Source organism: Leuciscus leuciscus, assembly GCF_965113295.1.
Source record: "Leuciscus leuciscus genome assembly, chromosome: 12".
Taxonomy (NCBI): domain Eukaryota; kingdom Metazoa; phylum Chordata; class Actinopteri; order Cypriniformes; family Leuciscidae; genus Leuciscus; species Leuciscus leuciscus.
The window spans coordinates 29,544,027-29,564,185 of record NC_138736.1 but is presented as its reverse complement, the minus strand read 5'-3'; the positions used below and the strand labels follow the sequence as shown (position 1 = coordinate 29,564,185).

Here is a 20,159-nt window from a genome sequence, read left to right as displayed (position 1 = left end):
CCTCATATTAATTAAGACTAAATTTGTACTTTTAAAAAGTAGTTAGTCACACCGCAGAACCAAATGAACTTACAAAGTCAAAGTGGTGAATTCATATACATTTTATTCTAATAATTTATGTTGGGGGTAGAGGGGGATCATCACAGTTCTTCTTATAAATAAATCCATTTTCAAACCGATTTTAATCCAAATAACCATTCAAATTTCTGAGATTTAATTTACTTCTCATAAAGTAAACTTCACAGTACATGCACACAACACTTTCTATAGTCCTAAGTGAAATAAAATACTCTCTGTGTCTCGTTGCTCACCCCAGGTCAATAGGTGGGTTTGTCTCCTTGTAGGCCTCAGTTTTGGAAGGGCCAGAAGGACAGCATCTTCTGCATGTCACGATGTGCAGTTTCTCTTTCAGACCATTAACGCATGCTCGTATGGCACTGCGAACGGCAGCCGAGGAAAAATAAAAGATGATGGGGTCCAAACATGCGTTTAGGGTGCTGGAGATCAAAGCCAAATGACGCCACCCCTCGCTATTGTCGTGGATGAAGCCAACCACATGCGAGACGTTATAGGGGCTGAAAGAAATGGCGAAAACCAACAGCGTCCCAACCGCAAGCCCAATGGCCCTGAGTCTACGACGTCTGCCGAGATGGGGCAGCTTGGAGAGAATTCGAATGAAGTTTATGTAGCAGAAGCAGCAGATGAGGAGGGGTATACAGAAAAGCATGAGAAAAAGCTCCAGACGAACAGGAAGTAGAATTGTCAGCTGCTCTTTGGTGAAATTATCGTAGCAAATACTCAAGTGGGGATTGGGCTGTGGCTTGCTGTTGCTCGAGTTCTCGCTCGAGGGGATGTATGGCACGATGTACACGATGCTGAGGTTGAGAGATCCTAGAAGCCAGAGGAAGCAGCTTGCGATCATAGCGTTGCGCGGCCGGCGGCCTAAAGCGTATCGGATCGGAAACGCAACGCCTAGATAGCGTTCTATGCTAATCGCGGTCAGAAATAATGTGCTGGTGTAGATGGTGGAAAAGAAAAGGAAACTGCTAATGGAGCACAGGTAATAGGGAAGGCTCCAGTTGAAGCTGTCAATGGCCTCCTTCATCTTGAAAGGCAGGACTGCGAGGAAGATGAGGTCAGATATTGTCAGGTTTAGCAGGAGAATGTCAATAGGGGTGGGTTTGCGGTGAACTTTTCGACAGAAGGTAAAGAACGCTAGGATGTTGGCAGGAAGGCCGATCAAGAAGGTGAGGATGTAGAATAACAAGAGAGTTTGGTAGATCAACTTGGCCATTGGTCTGTACCTCACAGATGGTCAACAGGTGGTAGAAACACTGTGCAGAGAACAGAATAGCAGGAGTCAATAAGATACAATATGGTGATGAGACAAATTGAAAAATAAAAACACAACTTTGCTTTTGTCATTATCTGTGGTTAATAATGATCAATAATGGGTCTAATAAAGCAATTTAAATAAAAATAATGTTGAAATTAATGCTAAATTTACTTAAATTTTGAAACAAATCCAGCCAACAGAACAGTAAAAACCCCTGGTGACAGTGACAACTCATACTGCATGGTATTATATGGTATAATGGTTTTATAACAGGATATTTCTGCAGTTATGGTCATGGTCTGGCTCTGTTGACTTAAAAACACCTACTCTCACTAATTTAATTGGTTTGTTTGTATTTAGTATAGGCTATACATACACTTTTTCAGAAAGTCTTGAAATCTCATACCTTTTTTAGTGTCATTACCACAACATTTTTAATTATGCATTGTGTTTAATAGTATTCTGCGATGGAAAGATAGTGGAAATTACATTTTTGTAATAAAATGATTGAATCCTTTGTCTTGCAAAGGGTAATTTTCATAGTATTTTTGTATCGTAATTAAACCATATTTTTACATATATTTTGCAAAATCATAGCTTAATAGTAAATGCCGCACAATAATAATGACAATTTACTCTGCTTTTACTTTGTTTTCTTCACGTACCGTGTTGCTAATGCTCTTCATATTGCCTCCTTGGCTACAAGTCTACTAACTTTATTAGAACAAAATTGAACTGTGTTGTGGAAATGACGCCACAACTGTGGTACAGACATCATTTCTAAAATATTTATATAAATAATTTTCATACAATATAAATCTAAATTGTTTATATTTATTTTACTCTTAAGATTATCTTAGTTTTAAACAAGTGTTATTGATTTTTATATTTTAAAGGATCTTTGTGTAAAATATTACATTAACATAAAAGTTGCACTTATAAAGTAGCAACAATTAATTATAAAAGCATTGGAAAAGTTTCCAATTTTAGTTTCCAGTTTTATGTGATCTTCCTATCACAAAGTCAAAAATCAATCATTGCAACATTCCTAAAGTGCCTACAGTTGTGGAAATATTCTCTGTTCAAGAATTATAATGAACAAAAAATACTCACCTTTACAATGTAGGAATATTAGGATCCTCAGCATTTTGTGTCTCATCAGTTTCACAAAGTGTCTGCAAGCTCCCTTCACCTCTGTCCTAGACATTCTGACTGCATAATTAGACTACGTGATGTGTGCAACGTCTCAAAAGAGTGGAAATTTAATCAATTCGGAGCATAATCTGCAACACTGAAGCTCATCAAACAATGTCTCTTGGCAACCCCCCCGGGAACAGTCAGTGAGAACACCGGAAGTTGTCATAACTGCCACATATAGAGTATAAGAGGCGCCCCAAGAACATATGGAACATACTGGCTAGATAATAAGCAAGTGTTTGTTTTCTGTGTGTGTGTGTGTGTGTGTGAGAGAGAGAGAGAGAGAGAGAGAGAGAGAGAGAGAGAGTGTGTGTGTGTGTGTGTGTGTGTGTGTGTGTGTGTGTGTGTGTGTGTGTGTGTGTGTGTGTGTGTGTGTGTGTGTGTGTGTGTGTGTGTGTGTGTGTGTGTGTGTGCAATCCCCACATAGATGGCAATATCTGAGATCCTTGTCTTTGTGGGAATTTTTTTTATCCCCATGAGGAAAACAGCTAATCATACTAAGTGATGTTTTTTATTTGTTTTGTGTGTGTGCGTGTGTACATGGACATTTTGTATTAATGTGAAAGGATTCAGCTGCTAGGCCATTGTATATTGAGTTGATTCGTGTATCATTCAAATTTGATTCGTGCAAATTACATTTTGATAGTCTCGCTGTAAATAAAGGTAGAGTCGTCACTTTCAGAGAGGGTAGCAATAGTAAGCTAGATTTGAAAGCATGAGATCCCACTAAAGATGCACCGATATACATTTTCTCAACCGATACCAATAGCCGATTATCAGAATGATATCAGCCGATGCCGATACCGATAGATTGTTTTTTCTTATGGATAAAAAATCTCTCCCAAATAATGCTATACAGAGAACCCTCTCATTTGCTACACTATAATATTAGAGGTTAAAATTAACAACAGAGCTATTATATTCAACTGCTATTTATTTACAGATATAATATTATAATACCCATAATGCACTGTGAGAGTCGTGCTGAATGAATTCCCGCATCTGACGAGAAGATGACACCCACAGCTGAATCATTCATCCATTTTCCAAACCGCTGGTTCAATGTGGCTATAGCGTTAATATCATACAGGTATAAAGTGCCTAATTAAGGTAAACCATAAAAAGCATTTCTATATGGAAATTCAATATGCAGCTTTTTTTCTGATATATACATTTTATTTCTATTTTTTCAAAATGCCAAACTGGATAAGGGAAAAGTTTGCAATTTCTCTTAAACATTCGTCATACGCTCATTGTCTGCAGTCTTTGAAAAAGAATTACAGCTTTCGTTCCTTAAGCGTTCCTGGGACTGCAAAAAGTGACTTTCCTCCATAAGAGCTCTATGAAAAATCCCTGACAGGTTTTGGTTACATTGTTGTCTAACATCCAGTCCCATGCAGAAGTACAGCACTGGGTTAACGCAGCTGTTGAAATAGGCTAAGTTTGAAGCCAAACTCCTTCCTCTATATACTGACGTGTTGTCGTTATGCACCAATTTGACCAGTCCTAGACAGTGGTAGGGGGCCCAACATATGAAAAAAGCACCGACCAATACAGCAAGAATCCGAAGAGGCCTCGATTTGCCAGAGAGCCGTGTTCTGCGTATCCCAACAGCAGATAGTATGTAACTGATAAGGATGACCAGGAAGGGCAACAGGAATCCACAGATGAAACGAATGAGGTAGTATACTCTTCTCTTCCTTTCTCCTGTAAATTAAATCACAAATTCATATTCACATATTTTCTATAGTACATGCAGATGTGAGTAAAAAATCATTTTAGGCATTTGTGCAGACACTCTGACCTTGCCAGGGTAGACCTGCCGGTACACAAAGAACGGTGAACTAAAGATCACCGCCACAATCCAGACCCCCACACTGACCACACGAGCTGCACATAACGTCCGTCATTTCCTGGTGAACACTGGGCGGCAAATGCAAAGCGCTCGATCCACACTGATGACAGCCAGAAGGAAAACACTGCAGAACATGTTGGCGTACTTGAAGAAACCATTGAACTTGCAGACAAACTCTCCAAAAGGCCAGTGGTCAAAGAAAAGATCTCTGATAAGTGGAGTGACTCGTGTCATGCAGAAGATCAGGTCAGCTACTGCGAGGTTGACCAACCACACATTAGTAACACTGGGCTTCATCCGGAAGCTGGCAACCCAGATGACCATAGAGTTCCCGGTGGTGCCGAGGAGAATGATGATGGAGAGGAAGACAATGCTGACTGTTTTTCTAATGGCTTCAGGGTCCACTGTAGTGTTCTTATGGTGGTTTGAGACAGGGTGCATAATGCTATTTCATGCATACTGAGTTTTTTACACTGTTAAAGAGTTGGATTCCCATGCTAAACATGGACAAAGTTTCAAAAATTAAATTGTACGTTTGAAGGAGTATTTCTGTGCCAAAAATACTCCTTCCGGTTTGTCACAAGTTTCGGAAAGTTTTTTTTTTTTTTATTGCTCAAGAACAAAATCACATTATCAAGGAATTACATACACATAGCCTACATAAAAACAAGACATAAAAAAATAAAAAAAATTATACAAGTTTCGGAAAGTTTTTTTTCGAGTATGGGTCTGTGTGACGTCAGATGGGGCAGAATTTCCTTATACGGGTCGTAAGGGCATCCACAAATGCAAATATATAAAACAAAAACCGGCCTTTAAACATTTTTATTGTGATATGTTATCGTATATAAAATTAATTAGTGGTTCATTGAACAAAAAGGCTATGAAAACTAGAAATATTTGTATAACTTACAATTTGTTTGAATGTATGTGATGTCTATCCCCCTGGCAAGAGTAATATTAAGTTGTATGCTTTGTATACTGATGTTTACTTTTGAGCAAAAAAAAAAAAAAAAAGGGGTCGTAAGGGCACTTCTCCCGGAAGGGCGCGCGCGCACCCATAGACCAGAGCGAGAGAGCGAAAGCAGTACGCCCATCAAAGCGCTGTGCTCGGCTTTAGGGAAGTCAATGTTACCAAAGAAGTGGGTTTTTGGTTGCCAGGGCAAGACAACCCTGCACAGATTCCCAAAGAACCCAGCGTTAAGGGACCAGTGGATGGAGTTTGTTTTTCCAGAGCATCAACGGAGTTGTGCAAGTGTTCTTGTTTGTTCCCTGCATTTCGACGATGATTGTTTTATAAACAAAGCCCAGTTCGACGCCGGGTTTGCAGATCATCTAATGCTTAAGGATGGAGCAGTCCCAACGATAAAGGTTCACGGTCGTGCGTTGGAACCGCAGGCGGTGAGTAAAACTGCTTCAAATGTCTGTGTGTTGTTAGCTATCGGCGCGTAAGCACAGCTTTAGCTCCGCCCACACGGCACGCCTCCAGCCGCTCGGTTTTTTCCGGAAAGACTCGGTACAGCCTATCTTTCTTTTATAAATATAATAAAACTAAAGACTTTCTGGAGATATGAAGCATGCAATACTACTCTATAGGTACTCAAGATTAACATGAGGTTGACTGAAACTGAGTGTTTCACCCCACCATTTCACCCCACCATTTCGGATTTCATAAATGTCTTCTTTAGTCACAATTATGTTGTAAACTATTGCTTCAGATAAAAATGTTTGGTAACAATTTACTTAAAGCCTTTATGTATAAATGTATTATAAACATTTTTAAAGCATTTATTATTCCTTGAAATGCCCCTTATGATCTCATCTATAACTGTAACCACAGTTATAATATATTATAATACATTGTTTCAACTTTATAAAGTATAATACATTATAACACATGATAAACAACCAATTTCAGATGTAATAAAGAATGGGTAAATATTATAATGCATTTTAACTTTGGTTACAATTATTATATATTATGAAACAATATAATTCACTACAGCGTACATTATGAAAACATTTATAATGCATTGTACATAAAGGCATTTAGTAAAGTGTTACCAGTTATAAAAGAAATTAGAGGCAGAATACAGTAGATTAATAAAGAATACAATCTGACACTTTCAGAAAAAAAAAAATCCATATATAATTCTTTCTTGAAAGTGTCAAATTTTATATATACAGTTATATAAAATATACAATTATATATTGCATGGCCTGGAAAATAAATAAATGAAAAATTAAGAAATAAATACATAAAATAAAATATTAACTATTATTAAACTGTGAATGATTAGAAGTGGGTGTTCTTACCTGTACACAGCATCAAGTGTTTTTACAAAACTGAAACACTGCTGAAGTAATCCTTCCCGAAGGAGTCAATGGAAGCGTGAGTAATAAAGTTATATTTTGCTATGCTAGTAAATAAATCAGTGGCTGGTTCTTTGACATCACACCAGGGCGTGCTCATCTCTACTTTTCAGTAACTTTTCTGGCTATTAATATGTATATTGTCTGCAGACAAAGATGAGACAAGCAAGCAGGGGGAGGAGACATCGACAAGTGTTTCTTATCTATCAATCTATCTATCTGTCTGTCACGATTACCCTATGTCTGTGTTCACTTTTTTGTAAAATTCTTTTGTCTTGTATTGCCTGTGTTCAGTTCCTGTGTGTTTAGTTCCTGATGTTTCCATATTTATTCATTGTTTCATTGATTAGTGTCTCACCTGTTCCTCATCGAGTATTTTCAGACTCTCAGTTATCTTCTGTTCTCTGGCTTTTGTTGAAGTTTGGTGCTGATTTTTCAAAACTCTGATTTTTCCTGATGTTTATTAAATGTGAGTTCATCGTTCTACTGCAAAAGAAAGGTATGGAAATTGTAGATGAAAGGAGCTGTGCCGAGTAGAAATGATGCTCCATTTATCAGAACCGAGTTCCTGACCTATAGCCATATCGTTCCTGGGATGTTTTTACAGTTTTTGGTGTGGCTTGGATTGGGATTTTAGTTGGCTGATGCCAGAGGGTGATTACAACTGGACCCTGGCACAGTACATAAACTGTTTTTGAGTGGCTCATCATTTACTGTGGGAGATGCAGATGAGGAACCCTGCAACTCCACAACTTTCACACCATCAGCGTCTTGTCACGTCATGGCCGCCAGTCTGTCTATGTGTCTGTCTATCTAACATACATAAATTGTATTACAAGTAATACATTACAAATTATCTTAATTTTCATTTTACAATATTTCATATAGGCTTCGACTACTGACTAAAGAAGACACTGAGGTAGCTACATAAATTTTTCATTCTGTAAGATTTTTTTTTAATGCATTTAAATGTTAAGCTATTTGATAGACCTGATAAATGAACAAAAAAAAGAGAATAAAAACTCTTAAACTTTAGTGACACAGGGCCATATCATACACCCGGCACAATGCGGCACCAGGTGCAACGCAAGTGTGTTTTGCTAGTTTCAACCTGACGCAGTTATCATTTTCACATCATGCGCCAAGTTGTTTAAATAGCAAATGTATTTGTGCGCCCATGGGCATGCTGGCCTGAAAATGAGGTGTGTTCAGGCGCATTGTTGACACGATGCTATATTGAAGCAACTGAAATAGACTGCGCCGTTTACCAACTGAAACCTGGCCTAAAGTCATGGTGCTTTTTATTATTTTTATTTTATTTAAAGAGCGTGTTAGTAATGTTCGCCTATAGGTGGATCCACAACACGTTTTAACTTCGCTCACAAGCAGGTCCGTTTCCTCGCTAGAGAAGCATTCTGTTTTTCCACTTGCAAATTCACCCATGTAAATAGCAAATCCGCCATGGCGCGAGTGGATTGGGAGATGAGACTCTGATTGGTTTATTGCATGTGCGTCTTTCTTACTTTACAGTACTACTAAGAGCAAGTAGTCAAGATCTATGATTAGATACTCCAGATATGAGCTTGAGACACAGACAACTTTACGTGTGACATGAACAAGACTTTATTAACTAGACTAAACACTTAAACTAAGCGCAATGTTTTTTTTTGTTTTTTTTTGGTGAGTTTGTTTCCTTCTATTATACTCAATGCCACCCAAGAAAAAACCAACAGAATGAAGAAGAGATGGAAGAGATCAAACAGTCTCTTAACTTCATGTCTGGTGAGATTAGCAAGGTGGCTAACCAGCAATCCAAATTGCTGGGACTAATGGAGGAAGTAAGAGAGCTGAAACTAGCGATCAAGGAGAAGGACAAACAAATTGGTGATCTAGAGCGACACGTCGATGATTTGGAACAATATTCTCGGATGGATGATTTAATCATAAGTGGACTTACAACAAGACATCAAACTTTTGCCGGTGTTGTATCCGGAGAGAAAGGAGAGGATGCCAAAACGAGCGAACAATACTCGCTGGAAAGAGAGGTTGTCCAGTTCTTTCAAAGTAAAAATATGGAAATACAAACCAACGCGATCTCAACCTGTCATAAACTTCCCACAAAGGACAGGAAAACCAAGCTGGTAATTTTACAAAAAAAGACAGTTATAGCAATCTCTGAGCCTTGGCTCATTGATGATCAAGCTGTGATATATGAAATAGAAGGATATGAGATGTTCTTTGTGAACAGAAGGGAAAAAAAGGGAGGGGGAGTTGCTCTGTACATTGACACTAACTACAGGAGCAGAGTTGTGGAAAATATGTCATTTGTTAAAGACAAAGTTATGGAGTGTGTTACTGTAGAAATCGAGATAGAGAGAGCAAAAAATATAATTATAAGCTGTGTGTATAGAACTCTGGGTTCTTGTATTGAAACGTTTACCGAAGCATTAACTGGGTTGTATGACAGTATAAACAATTGAACCCACTCCACCAGAATACGATAACAGAATTTATTAATAAAATGTATAATATGAGCTTATACCCCTCCATTATACGTCCAAGTAGAATCACGACACATAGTGCAACTTTAATAGACAATATATTTATCAATGTTATTGATAAAAAAATAACAAGAGGACTTCTAATTAATGACTTAAGTGACCATCTGCCAGTTTTTGCAACCATACCATGCTGTAAGGGGACCAATAAATACATACAAGTCCAATTAACAAGACATAAAACCAAGGGTGCAATTAACTATTTTAAAGAAGATCTTATAAAACAAGACTGGAAGGAAGTTTATGTTGAAGATGTAGATGAAGCCTATGATAAATTTATATCTATATTAACAACTTTTTATGACAAAAACTGTCCTTTAGTAAAGAAAATGGGGAAACAGAAATTTGCTGAAAAACCGTGGTTAACAAAGGGAATCCAATTAATCATGTAAATGGAAAAATGCATTATATAAGATTTTTATTACAAAAAGAACTAAAGAAGCAGAGCAGGTATACAAGTTATATAAAAATAAACTGACAAATATTATTAGAAACAGTAAGAGAGAGTACTATAGTAAATCATTGGATAATAACAGAAATAACATAACAAAAACATGGAAAATATTAAATGAAATAGTAAGAAACAACGTTGGAAGGACAGGATGCCCAACCTATTTTATGGCAAAGAATAATATAATTATAACAGATAAGGAACAAATTGCTAATGAATTCAATGATTTTTTTGTCAATGTTGGTCCCAGTCTGGCTGATTGGAATGATGGTAAAACATATTATCGAGTGTGTTGAGAATCCCCTGGTACATATATGCAACTTGTCTCTTCAAAAAGGTTTATTTCCTAAAAAAATGAAAATCGCTTAAGTTATACCCATATATAAAACAGGAGATAGACATACCTTTTCAAATTATAAGCCTGTTTCTTTGCTTTCACAGTTTTCAAAAATATTGGAAAAATTATTTTATACAAGATTAAATGATTTTCTTATAAAAAACAACATATTAAGCAATCAACAATATGGGTTTAGAAGTAATAGAACAACCTCACATGCATTAATAGAATTTGTGGAGAAAATATCTAACGCAATAGAGAATAAACAATACACAGTTGTTGTTTTTTTAGATCTTAAAAAAGCATTTGATACTGTCGACAATGACATCTTACTAGAGAAATTGAAAAAATATGGAGTAAGAGGGGTAGCTCACTCTTGGATAAGTAATTACTAGAGAAAAGGCATCAATATGTCCAAATAATTGTAAGTCACAATTGGTGCAGGTAACATGTGGGGTTCCCCAAGGCTCTGTGCTGGGCCCATTGCTTTTTCTGTTATACATTAATGATATATGTGAGGTTTCCAAAGTATTAAAACTGATATTATTTGCGGATGATACAAACTTATTTTGTTCTGGTGACAATCTGAAACAACTTTTGGATACAATGGAAAAAGAAATGGCACTGCTAAAAAATTGGTTTGATTCGAATAAATTAACATTAAATATAAGTAAAACAAAATTTATTATATTTGGTAATCGTTTATCGAATACAATAAGTAAATTAATGATTAATGAAGTTGAAATAGAAAGGGTGTCAGCTATTACATTTCTTGGAGTGATTATAGACAAAACCACCTATAGGGAGCCAACAAACTCCCTTTTTATTGAACTAAAGGCTCTAAAGTTTAAAGAATTAGTAGAACTAAAAACATTACCAAAAAGCATCAATTGCCAGAAAGTATCCAAGGGTTGTTCACAGAAAGAGAATGCCAACATGACTTAAGGGGAACTTGTATATTCAAAAAGAACCAAGTGAGGACTAATGTAAAATACCATTGTATTTCAGTTAAAGGTGTAAATCTATGGAACAGCTGTCATGAGGAACTAAAAATATGTGGGACACTTAATAAGTTAAAGAAACTATTTAAAAATAATGCACTGAAACTATATGAAACTATTTAAAGAATGATAAATGAACAAGCTGCTTTTGTTGTATTTGGATTGTGCAACGGTATTGCATAGGAAATACTAATGTTTTTGTATTCTGTTTATATTTGTTTGTCAACATCATAATGATGTAAGACAATAATTATTTTTATTTTATTTTATTAAAATATGAGATGTTTCAAAAAGGGTAGGCATTATAAGCGAGAGCTTCAGACTGCTGTAAATATGCTGTTGTTTGCTTAACTGTGTTGAAATTAAGTTGTCTGTCTGAAATAAATAAACCAAACCTTATATTCTAACATACACATACATACATGCATAAAGTTTACCAAGGGAAAGTGAGCCAATAAGAAGTTTTCCCTTTGGAGGAACATTTTTTACGACCCATTGTGTTCTAGCAGGGCATTTGAATATCTAATTTCATTGGGTGTTTAAGAAGAGAATCTTCGAGATTCTCATAATACTAACGCGTCACAAAGTTAGCAAAATGTCATGTAAATTAACAAATGGGGGACGAAGATTGGAGTTTATAGAGACCAAACATGCCACACATATGATTTTGGTTAACCATAGTATGCAAAGTCTGAAGCATTAACCCAATAGAGTTTACAAGAAAACAAAGGCCAAATCACATAAAAGGAAAACCATGAGATGGGAAAATGTTATACATGTTTATACATTTCTCAAGTGGTTATATATAGAATATATAGGATTAACAGGGTTTATTTCTCCTTCTCAGTAAGAATTAAGTGAGAGTCACAACTCTCTGGATATTCCTTTTGGGGTCGTAAAACTTCGTATCAGTCTTAATGTGTCATAGACCTTTGTTGAGAGAGTGAGTTTGCTGGATTATTCTTTAGATATAATGAATAATTTGTGTGTGTCTGATTGGTCCAGACGCTACACATAATATGCCATTTTCCCTTGTTGCAAAAGAGAATTCAGACACGCCCTAAGTGCACTTGCGCAGTGCTCTTTAGGCCATGTGCTTAGATTGTTAAAATAGTATTTATATAATAGTACCCATACTGCCTGCAGTCTTTGGAATGAAAGTACATCTTTCGTCCCCAGTGCTCCGTTGGAACAAAGTTTGGCCTTCCTCCATAAAAGCTCTGTGACAAATCCCAGACAGACTTTGGTTGCAATGTCGACTAACATCCAGTCCCATGCAGAAGTACAGCAATGGGTTAATGCAGCTGTTGAAATAGGCTAAGTTTGAAACCATTCTCCATCCTATTTTCACCACCTTGTTGGATTCATTTACCAATTTGACCAGTCCTAGACAGTGGTAGGGGGCCCAACATAGGAAAAAGGCACAGACCAATACAGAAAGAATCCGCAGAGGCCTCGATTTGCCAGAGAGCCGTGTTCTGCGTATCCCAACAGCAGATAGTATGTAACAGATAAGGATGACCAGGAAGGGCAACAGGAATCCACAGATGAAACGAATGCAGTAGTAGACATACTTTGCTGAATCGTCACCTTCTTCCGCTGCTCCTCTGTGCTGCAAATGAAATAAAATGATGGCATTAATATATTTACTAAATAAAATCATTATATAAAAATGCATATGCATGATTATTTATATATGTGTGCAGCCATGCTGACCATCAGTGAGCAGTGGCTCAGGTTGTTCTTGCCAGGGTAGACCTGCCGGTACACAAAATACGGTGAACTAAAGATCACCGCCACAATCCAGACCCCCACACTGACCACACGAGCTGCACATAACGTCCGTCGGTTCCTGGTGAACACTGGGCGGCAAATGCAAAGCGCTTGATCCACACTAATGACAGCCAGAAGGAAAACACTGCAGAACATGTTGGCGTACTTGAAGAAACCATTGAACTTGCAGAGAAAGACCCCAAAAGGCCAGTAGTCAAAGAAAAGGACTGAGATTAGTGATAGGACTCGTGTCATACAGAAGATCAGGTCAGCAACTGCAAGGTTGACCAACCATACGTTAGTGACGTTGGGCTTCATGCGGAAGCTGGCAACCCAGATGACCACAGAGTTCCCAGTGGTGCCGAGGAAAATTATGATGGCGAGGAAGACAATGCTGACTTCATTCATGATGACTTCGATGTCCACTGTAATGTTCTCATGGTGTTTTGAGACGTCAGAGTGGGCATAATGGAGAAGTGTTGTATTGGAAGTCATTCTACAACCAAGACAGACAAATCAGTAAATGTTACTTTAGTTTAAACAATAGATCTGTCTTGACATTCATTTCTAAGACAACTTGGAAGACTAATTTGGCATAGGTTCACTCAGAAAATTCTAAAATGCTCAAATGGATAAAATTTTCATAATTTTGATGCAACCATCAGGCAGTAGAAAATCACTTTTGGTGTAGCACATTAGATCACAAAGTACAAGGGATAGCAATAACAAGGGATGCACCGATGTATCAGCCAATAATTCTATCGGCCGTTTGTTTAAAAACAGCTGATGATCAGGGACGATTGACACAAAACTATCGGAACTATCGTTGGCTATCGTTATCTGTATTGGCAGATGTCATTCTAAATAATCGGATATCAGTACTGCCACACAAATTTTATATTTGTTCACCAAAAATAACAAGGTCAGTTATAGATTTCAAATTACTCTTTGAAATCACAGATACAAACATTTAGGATTTCATAAATCATAGTTACTTTATCCCAGTGTTGTTGTTGTTTTTAGCAAAACTGTTGCCCTGCTTCAGATAGGCTATGTTAGCTGTGTTAACTGGGAAGCTTGCATAAGTAAATGTTGAAATTAACATGAACAAAGATTAACAAATGCTAAAGAAGTGCAATTCATAATTAGTTCATGTTAACTAATGTAGTAAACTAATGTTAACTAATGAAACCTTATTGTAAAGTGTCACCATAATAATAATATTAATAAAATAAAATAAAAACTTGGTACAAAATGAGGACAGAAATATATATAATCTTGTGATGAATTGATGTGGATGTTCTTACCTGTACACATCAGTGTTTTCACAAATCAGACCAATCCATCAATCTTGAGGGGAAAAAACTGCGAAATCCTTTGTAAATGAGTCAATAGGAGCTGTGTATGACTATTAAAATGTCATTTTGCTTAAAAATTTATCGGTGGGTAGTTCATTGATATTACTTGTAGTTGTTCTCTTCCTTTTGCTCCTTAGCCTCATAGAATAGTTAATGTATTTTCCCTGAAGACAGAGAAATGGAAAGGGGGAGGAGACTTACACAAACATAAACCTTTGTTTTTTTACATAAACAAAATTGTTGTAAGTGAAGTGTGGCTTTGGCACATTCATATATAATTTATGTCACTTGATATAAAAAAAACAAAACATAATTGATCTGACTGTACTTACGCTGTTAAATGAGAACTGAACTGAACGATGACATAATTTTTTGTAGAACTGCTTAGAGATGAAATTAACTAATTTAATAATTGATGATCTTTACAACAGAACTGAATCAACACTGAACTGACTTCAGCTGAACAACAGCCGAAATGCATAATTTTCCTGTTATCACTGTATAGCTTTGAAACATTGTATGAACATTGAAATATTGTATAAAGCGCTATATAAATAAAGGTGACTTTACCTGACTTGACATTGCATATTTAAGTATTCAAAGACACAAGTCCGAACTCCGAAGTCGGTACTTTTGACAACACTACACAGGATAGCCTCAAATCCCAGGTCAGGGGCCTGTTTCAGAAAGGAGGTTCAACCAACTCTGAGTTAAAACTTGAACTCTGAGTTAACTTACCCAGAGATGGGAAACTCTGAGTTTCCGGTTACAGAACAGCTGAAATTAGTTAGTTCAATCAACTCTGAGTTGACCTACTCTATGGCAACAGCGTCAGTCAAAAAGAGGTCTTCATATTTCTCATCAGTACGAACATTACTGTAATTTTACAGTATTAGAATATTAATACTGTAATTTAATTAAAGGGATTACTCTTAATTCTTCTGTAATTTAAAGTAAAATCTGATGTAATTGCATTACACTATAGAACAATTCTGCATATTTAACATACATTTTTAAAAGGTATATTTTTAATGTAACCTTCTCCCTCTACACACTTTGGTCAATTCAAGAATAATTCATGCAATTGTATATTGTTTATTTGAAAGCATTAAAAGTGCAGTTTCTTGTCTCTCCTTGTATTGTTCAAATGGTTGAGGTTGATATGGATGTAGTAATAAGTAGACCAATACTTTCTAAAGATAGTCATTATTACATTAATCTAATTACACTGTTGAAGATGTCATTTGTAGTTAGTAATACAAGTAACTTACCCAACTGTTATAATATCAGAGGTGAAACTGGAAGAACAGTATGTTATTCATCCTAATTTTAATTTTCATGTAGGGGCAATCCTGCAGGCATTAAAAGAACATGGCAGCAGCTGAAAATTAAATATAAAAACATAACTCAATCAAGTAAGGCTTGAGCATATCATGGGTGTAGGCTACCTGACTTTACAAACATTTGACATATTAAATAACTAAAGCATCCAATGTCTAGCAGTGCAGCAGCATTTACGGCTGAGGGAATTCCTGGAGGGACTTCAGAGCCAGTCACTCCCGAAGATCCAAGGGCCTCATAAAATGTAGAGGTTTACATATGTGTTATTGTTTATATAGGCTATTTTAGAGGCCTACAGAGGTAATATTATGTGTCTACACATCAAACAATCTACACATTCTGATTATTTCACATTTTTATGTGGAGTAGCCTATAGAATCTAAGTTTAAATCTAAGTAAACGGGTATTCTTATCTCTCCCCCCTCAGAGTGTGGAAGAACAGCAGGAGGACGGTCCATCAACTTCTGTTTCACAGATGAACACAGTTCAGTGATTTCCAGTAAATGCCACAGTTTAATTCTGTAGAATTTGTTTAGAACTACTTTATGTAACTCTAATCTACTACTATATTTTCAGTTGCCAGTTAAGGAGTTATATAGACTTCATCTTATTAAAAAAATAGAAAAAAATTGCAGTAAAACGGAGTGGTGTTTAAACACCACTTCCTCTTTAAAAAAGGGGAGGAGACCGATAGAAACTCTGGGTTTACCGAAGAAAACCTGCTCCCGACCAGGTTAGGTTCACAGAGTAAGTTACCATGGTAACTGACTCTGAGTATAAGTTACCTCTCTTTCAGAAACGGGCTTGACTTACTCTGCTTTCTCAGGTTTAACATACCTCCCATTCTGAAACAGAAAACCCAGAGTTTCCCTCATTTCAGGGTTAACATACTCAGAGTTTTCACTTAACCTCCTTTCTGAAACAGGCCCCAGGTGAGTATGCTGTCGACTACAACTCAGGGGCAGTTTATACATGACACAGTTTTCAACTAAAAACGGAAAACTTTTTATGCGTTTTGGCTGTTCATTTACACGACAATGACATTTTTGGGGCCCCAAAAACACAAACCTTTGACAATAGGATTCAAATTGCAAGTTTTAGGAAACAATACCGGTATCATCTCTGTGTAAACGCATGCGTATTACGTTTTCAGTCCATAGGTGCCTAGTTTTTCTTTACAAAGTGACATCGCCAACTACTGGCCTGGCAGCATAATACAGCGTTTTTAGTAGCTTTCGTGGATCCGTGTGAATGGGGATAGTTTGGACAACGCAAAGAAAAACGTTTCCCATTTTAATACATCATTATAGCGTATACCCTCAATCAGAGATGGGCATAAATACATGGAAATGTATTTAAAATAAAAATACAAAATACTGTGTGAAAAAAATTTATTTAAATAAAAATACAAAATACTGTGTGAAAAAATGTATTTAAAGGTGCTCTAAGCGATGTTGGGTGACGTCACTTCTTGTTGACGTTCAAAGTATTGTCAAACAAAACAGAGGCTAGCTCGACCCTCCCTCCTCCTCATCCCGTCCCCTCCCCCTCCTTTCCGTGCTTCCTGAAACAGTCATGTCCAGCAAAAACAGAGCCACCTGAATTTCGGATTGGAAGCCCTTCTGCCGGCGGAGTTCTCGCCACCTTTTGAATGCTTTTCCGATGTAAATTCGGAACTTCCTTCTCCTTTTCCCTATTCTTTGTTGTCTGCTCATCGGAACGTCGTCTCTTTGGTCATGTGTCGGCCATATCAAAATTCTCAAGAATATACATTTTTAACGTTAGGTCATTGTCTAGGACATCTCTCCTCTAGCTAACTTCCCTCTTCATGCTTCTCTCTCCTCCACTCGTTTCGTGGTCCAGGCTGAGCCAGTTAGTTTTTGTTGCCATTTGTGGAGCCTGGGCTGTCTACAGAGACCGTGGTTTTTTACAGTGTTTTCAGGGGACAGGCAGCTAGCGGATAGTGAGGAGATGTTTGCTGGATGTGACAAAAAATTTTTTGGCCTATAAAACGTGTGACATCGCTTAGAGCACCTTTAAATACAAATACAGTGTTTTGTATTTTGAAAATACACAAAATACATGTGAAATTGGCCATCCAGTGCAGGTATAGGTGAATGAAGAAAATGCATAGGCCTGCTGACTTTTAATTCCTAACCTTTTCTTTGCCCTCTCTGTCATTCTTTTTTTTCTTTTTTTCTTGCTGGAAATTACAAATAAACTTATGCAAAATAGCAGCCATTTATATACTTATTTCTAACCAGGTTACAATGTAGTGTATTACTTGTGGTGAACACTATTAAAAAATCCATACTTTATGTAAAACTTTGGGAACCCTTTCTGCTATTTAGCAAAGAATATGGATGGGCGATATGACCAAAATCTTAATTTTACTTCATATCATGGTTTCAAAATTCTCAATATCAGTTTTCAAAATTAGAAAGTTTATCTAAAATGTTTAATTAGAATTCATTTAAATTCATTTGACACTATTTACCTATATTTACTTTTTTTTGTGTACTTTTTTAACTTCTTTTTTTTAACTATATTTACCTATACTATTTACTATTCACTATATACAATTTTTTTTATGAATAAAACTTAAAGCTGAAGATTTTTTTGTGGTATAGGCTATCATTCATCGGTGCTTCTTTTGCCACTCTAACGTTCCAATAAAAGCTGCACGGATAAATTTGCAGCTTAAAATTACCCCACAAATAGGCCTATCTATGTAAACGATTTAGAAAAAGTTCCATCGATTCACACTTTATATCATCGCTATGATATGTAGTGTCATATCACCCAGCCCTAACATGAAGTAGGGGACACCGGGGACAGTTGCAGCACTTTTTCCATTTCTCTCAGTTACTCAGAGACTATTTGGACTAGACCAACCAAATTTGTATATATTAAACTTGCATCTGTCTGCTAATTACCCATGCCATTTAAAGATGATTATATATGACATATCGTTCACAGTCTTTATTTGAATGGAAGAAGTCAGATGTTGCAACTGACCCCGACCCAGGGGACGGTTGCAACACAACCCAGGGACGGTTGCAACACGTTAAAAATATCTTAAATTTCATTAATTAACTTAAGCTTTTTGTCTCAATGAGCATAGAATTCTGAAAATATTAACTGTTTTAGGCCTACTATAATATTATAGTATTATTTATTTCAATAATATTATTGTAGCCTATAATTTATTTATTTAGTCATATTTATCAAATAACAGTTATTGAGTTTTGTTTGTTTATGTGTAGAACATAGGCCTACATAGATTCAGTGTGCAGGTGTTTCAAATGCTACTCAATCCCTCCATATTTCAGTGTCAGACAGGAAGAATTGAGCAATTTGCAATGCAACAAACTTTTATTAAACATGCAATTTATAACTTGTTGCAACCGTCCCCGACCCTATCAGCCATGACAGAACATCATACGCCTGCTAGACACACTGACTTTGACACATGCTAACCATGTCACTTAGAAGTCAACAAAACAATAATTCAAACTAAGTAAGTTTTGATTAATTCATACAAAATTTCAGGACAGTATGACAAAAAATATATCTCATGAAAAAATGTACTTTCATACCTCCAAAACAAGTTTTGTTCAATAAATGCAGCAGCAGATGTTGAATATGTCTACTGTCTTCTTGGTGGGGGGAGGGTCTAACTGTGCATGCAGTATGAGTGTTGTCACTCTAGCTTGTTTCTGATTGGAGAAAAATGACATGTTGCAACCATCCCCATGTTGCAACTGTTGCGAATGGCTACCGCATTTTCCCCACTTGTCTGTGCTCTTTTATTCTTTCATGTTAACTGAAGGCAAATCTGAATAATGCTCTATTTTAACTTTAATCAACAAGTAGAATTGATCATGACATCCTCATCTTACTCCAGAAAAATCGCTGATCCAATGCTGAGTTGTAGGCTACTGCAGCTCACATGCATGAATGTTGGGGTAGGGGGAAGGGGGCGTGTCTGAACTAGTTGATGCACGAAATCAGTATAACCTGATAAACAGGTGGCACTTGGTGTTTTAAGCCCCCAACGGCGCCTTCCAGGCAGCGAGGGGATGGAATACAAAAATACTCATCTTAAATGTATTTAAATACAAATTACATTAGATTTTTTCCAAAGGCTTTGAAATTCAAAATAGTATTTTGTATTTCAAATACGTATTTTAAACACATGTATCTGTAATACTGCCCATCCCTGCCCTCAATGTATCAGTGTTGTAGTCGAGTCACCAACTGTCGAGTCCGAGTCGAGTCTCGAGTCCCCAGTGTTCGAGTCCGAGTCACCAAAGAAGAGTCTGAGTCGAGTCACCATTAGCCTACCTGAGTTCGAGTCCGAATCGAGTCTCAAGTCCCCAGTGTTCGAGTCCGTTTTCTCTCTGAGGAAGCAGCAATTAGAGTAGGCTACTAAGAAGTGCACAAAAATGCAAAACAAAAATGAGTGTCATCATTTTGCAATATTGCACAACCTTTAATGTTGCAGTGTCACGGCAGATGTTTTATTTCAGTGTGCTCAGTTAGGCTACAAGGACCTAAAGGTTTAAAAGACATTTGA

The 20,159-nt window shown here is 36.7% G+C and overlaps 3 protein-coding genes across 5 annotated transcripts; all 3 read right to left on the bottom strand.

Annotated features, from left to right (window-relative positions):
• Positions 1–213: 213 nt before the first annotated feature.
• Positions 214–2,921, bottom strand: LOC309510373 (free fatty acid receptor 2). Its single transcript, XM_082185113.1, has 2 exons — positions 2,450–2,921; positions 214–1,334 (listed from the first exon to the last, which is right to left on the bottom strand). The coding sequence occupies exon 2, from the start codon at positions 1,292–1,294 to the stop codon at positions 308–310; it is 987 nt and encodes a 328-aa protein (XP_082041239.1). The 5' UTR covers positions 1,295–1,334; positions 2,450–2,921; the 3' UTR covers positions 214–307.
• Positions 2,922–3,764: 843 nt separating this feature from the next.
• LOC309510739 (fMet-Leu-Phe receptor-like) lies at positions 3,765–4,829 on the bottom strand (the record flags this gene model as incomplete). Its single annotated transcript, XM_082185606.1, has 3 exons — positions 3,765–4,240; positions 4,338–4,352; positions 4,445–4,829. 3 exons carry the CDS (start codon positions 4,827–4,829, stop codon positions 3,765–3,767), a joined length of 876 nt encoding a protein of 291 aa, XP_082041732.1.
• A 6,162-nt stretch (positions 4,830–10,991) lies between these two features.
• On the bottom strand, positions 10,992–20,027 carry LOC309510582 (formyl peptide receptor 2-like). 3 transcript variants are annotated; one of them, XM_082185419.1, is made up of 4 exons: positions 14,346–14,907; positions 14,189–14,256; positions 12,825–13,377; positions 10,992–12,720 (listed from the first exon to the last, which is right to left on the bottom strand). In XM_082185419.1, exons 3-4 carry the CDS (start codon positions 13,374–13,376, stop codon positions 12,226–12,228), a joined length of 1,047 nt encoding a protein of 348 aa, XP_082041545.1. In that variant the 5' UTR covers position 13,377; positions 14,189–14,256; positions 14,346–14,907; the 3' UTR covers positions 10,992–12,225. The 3 variants fall into 3 exon arrangements, with proteins under 3 accessions (XP_082041545.1, XP_082041546.1, XP_082041547.1); XM_082185420.1 differs by having other exon boundaries at positions 14,189–14,231; XM_082185421.1 differs by lacking the exons at positions 14,189–14,256; positions 14,346–14,907 and adding an exon at positions 19,928–20,027.
• Positions 20,028–20,159: the final 132 nt, after the last annotated feature.

Bases quoted from the DNA above. Each gene is read 5' to 3' on its own strand.
- LOC309510373 (XM_082185113.1), bottom strand. From the start codon at position 1,294: ATGGCCAAGTTGATCTACCAAACTCTCTTGTTATTCTACATCCTCACC.
- LOC309510582 (XM_082185421.1), bottom strand. From the start codon at position 13,376: ATGACTTCCAATACAACACTTCTCCATTATGCCCACTCTGACGTCTCA. The intron at 12,721-12,824 runs GTCAGCATGGCT...TTTCATTTGCAG, and splicing joins TGAGCCACTGCTCACTGATG to CACAGAGGAGCAGCGGAAGA.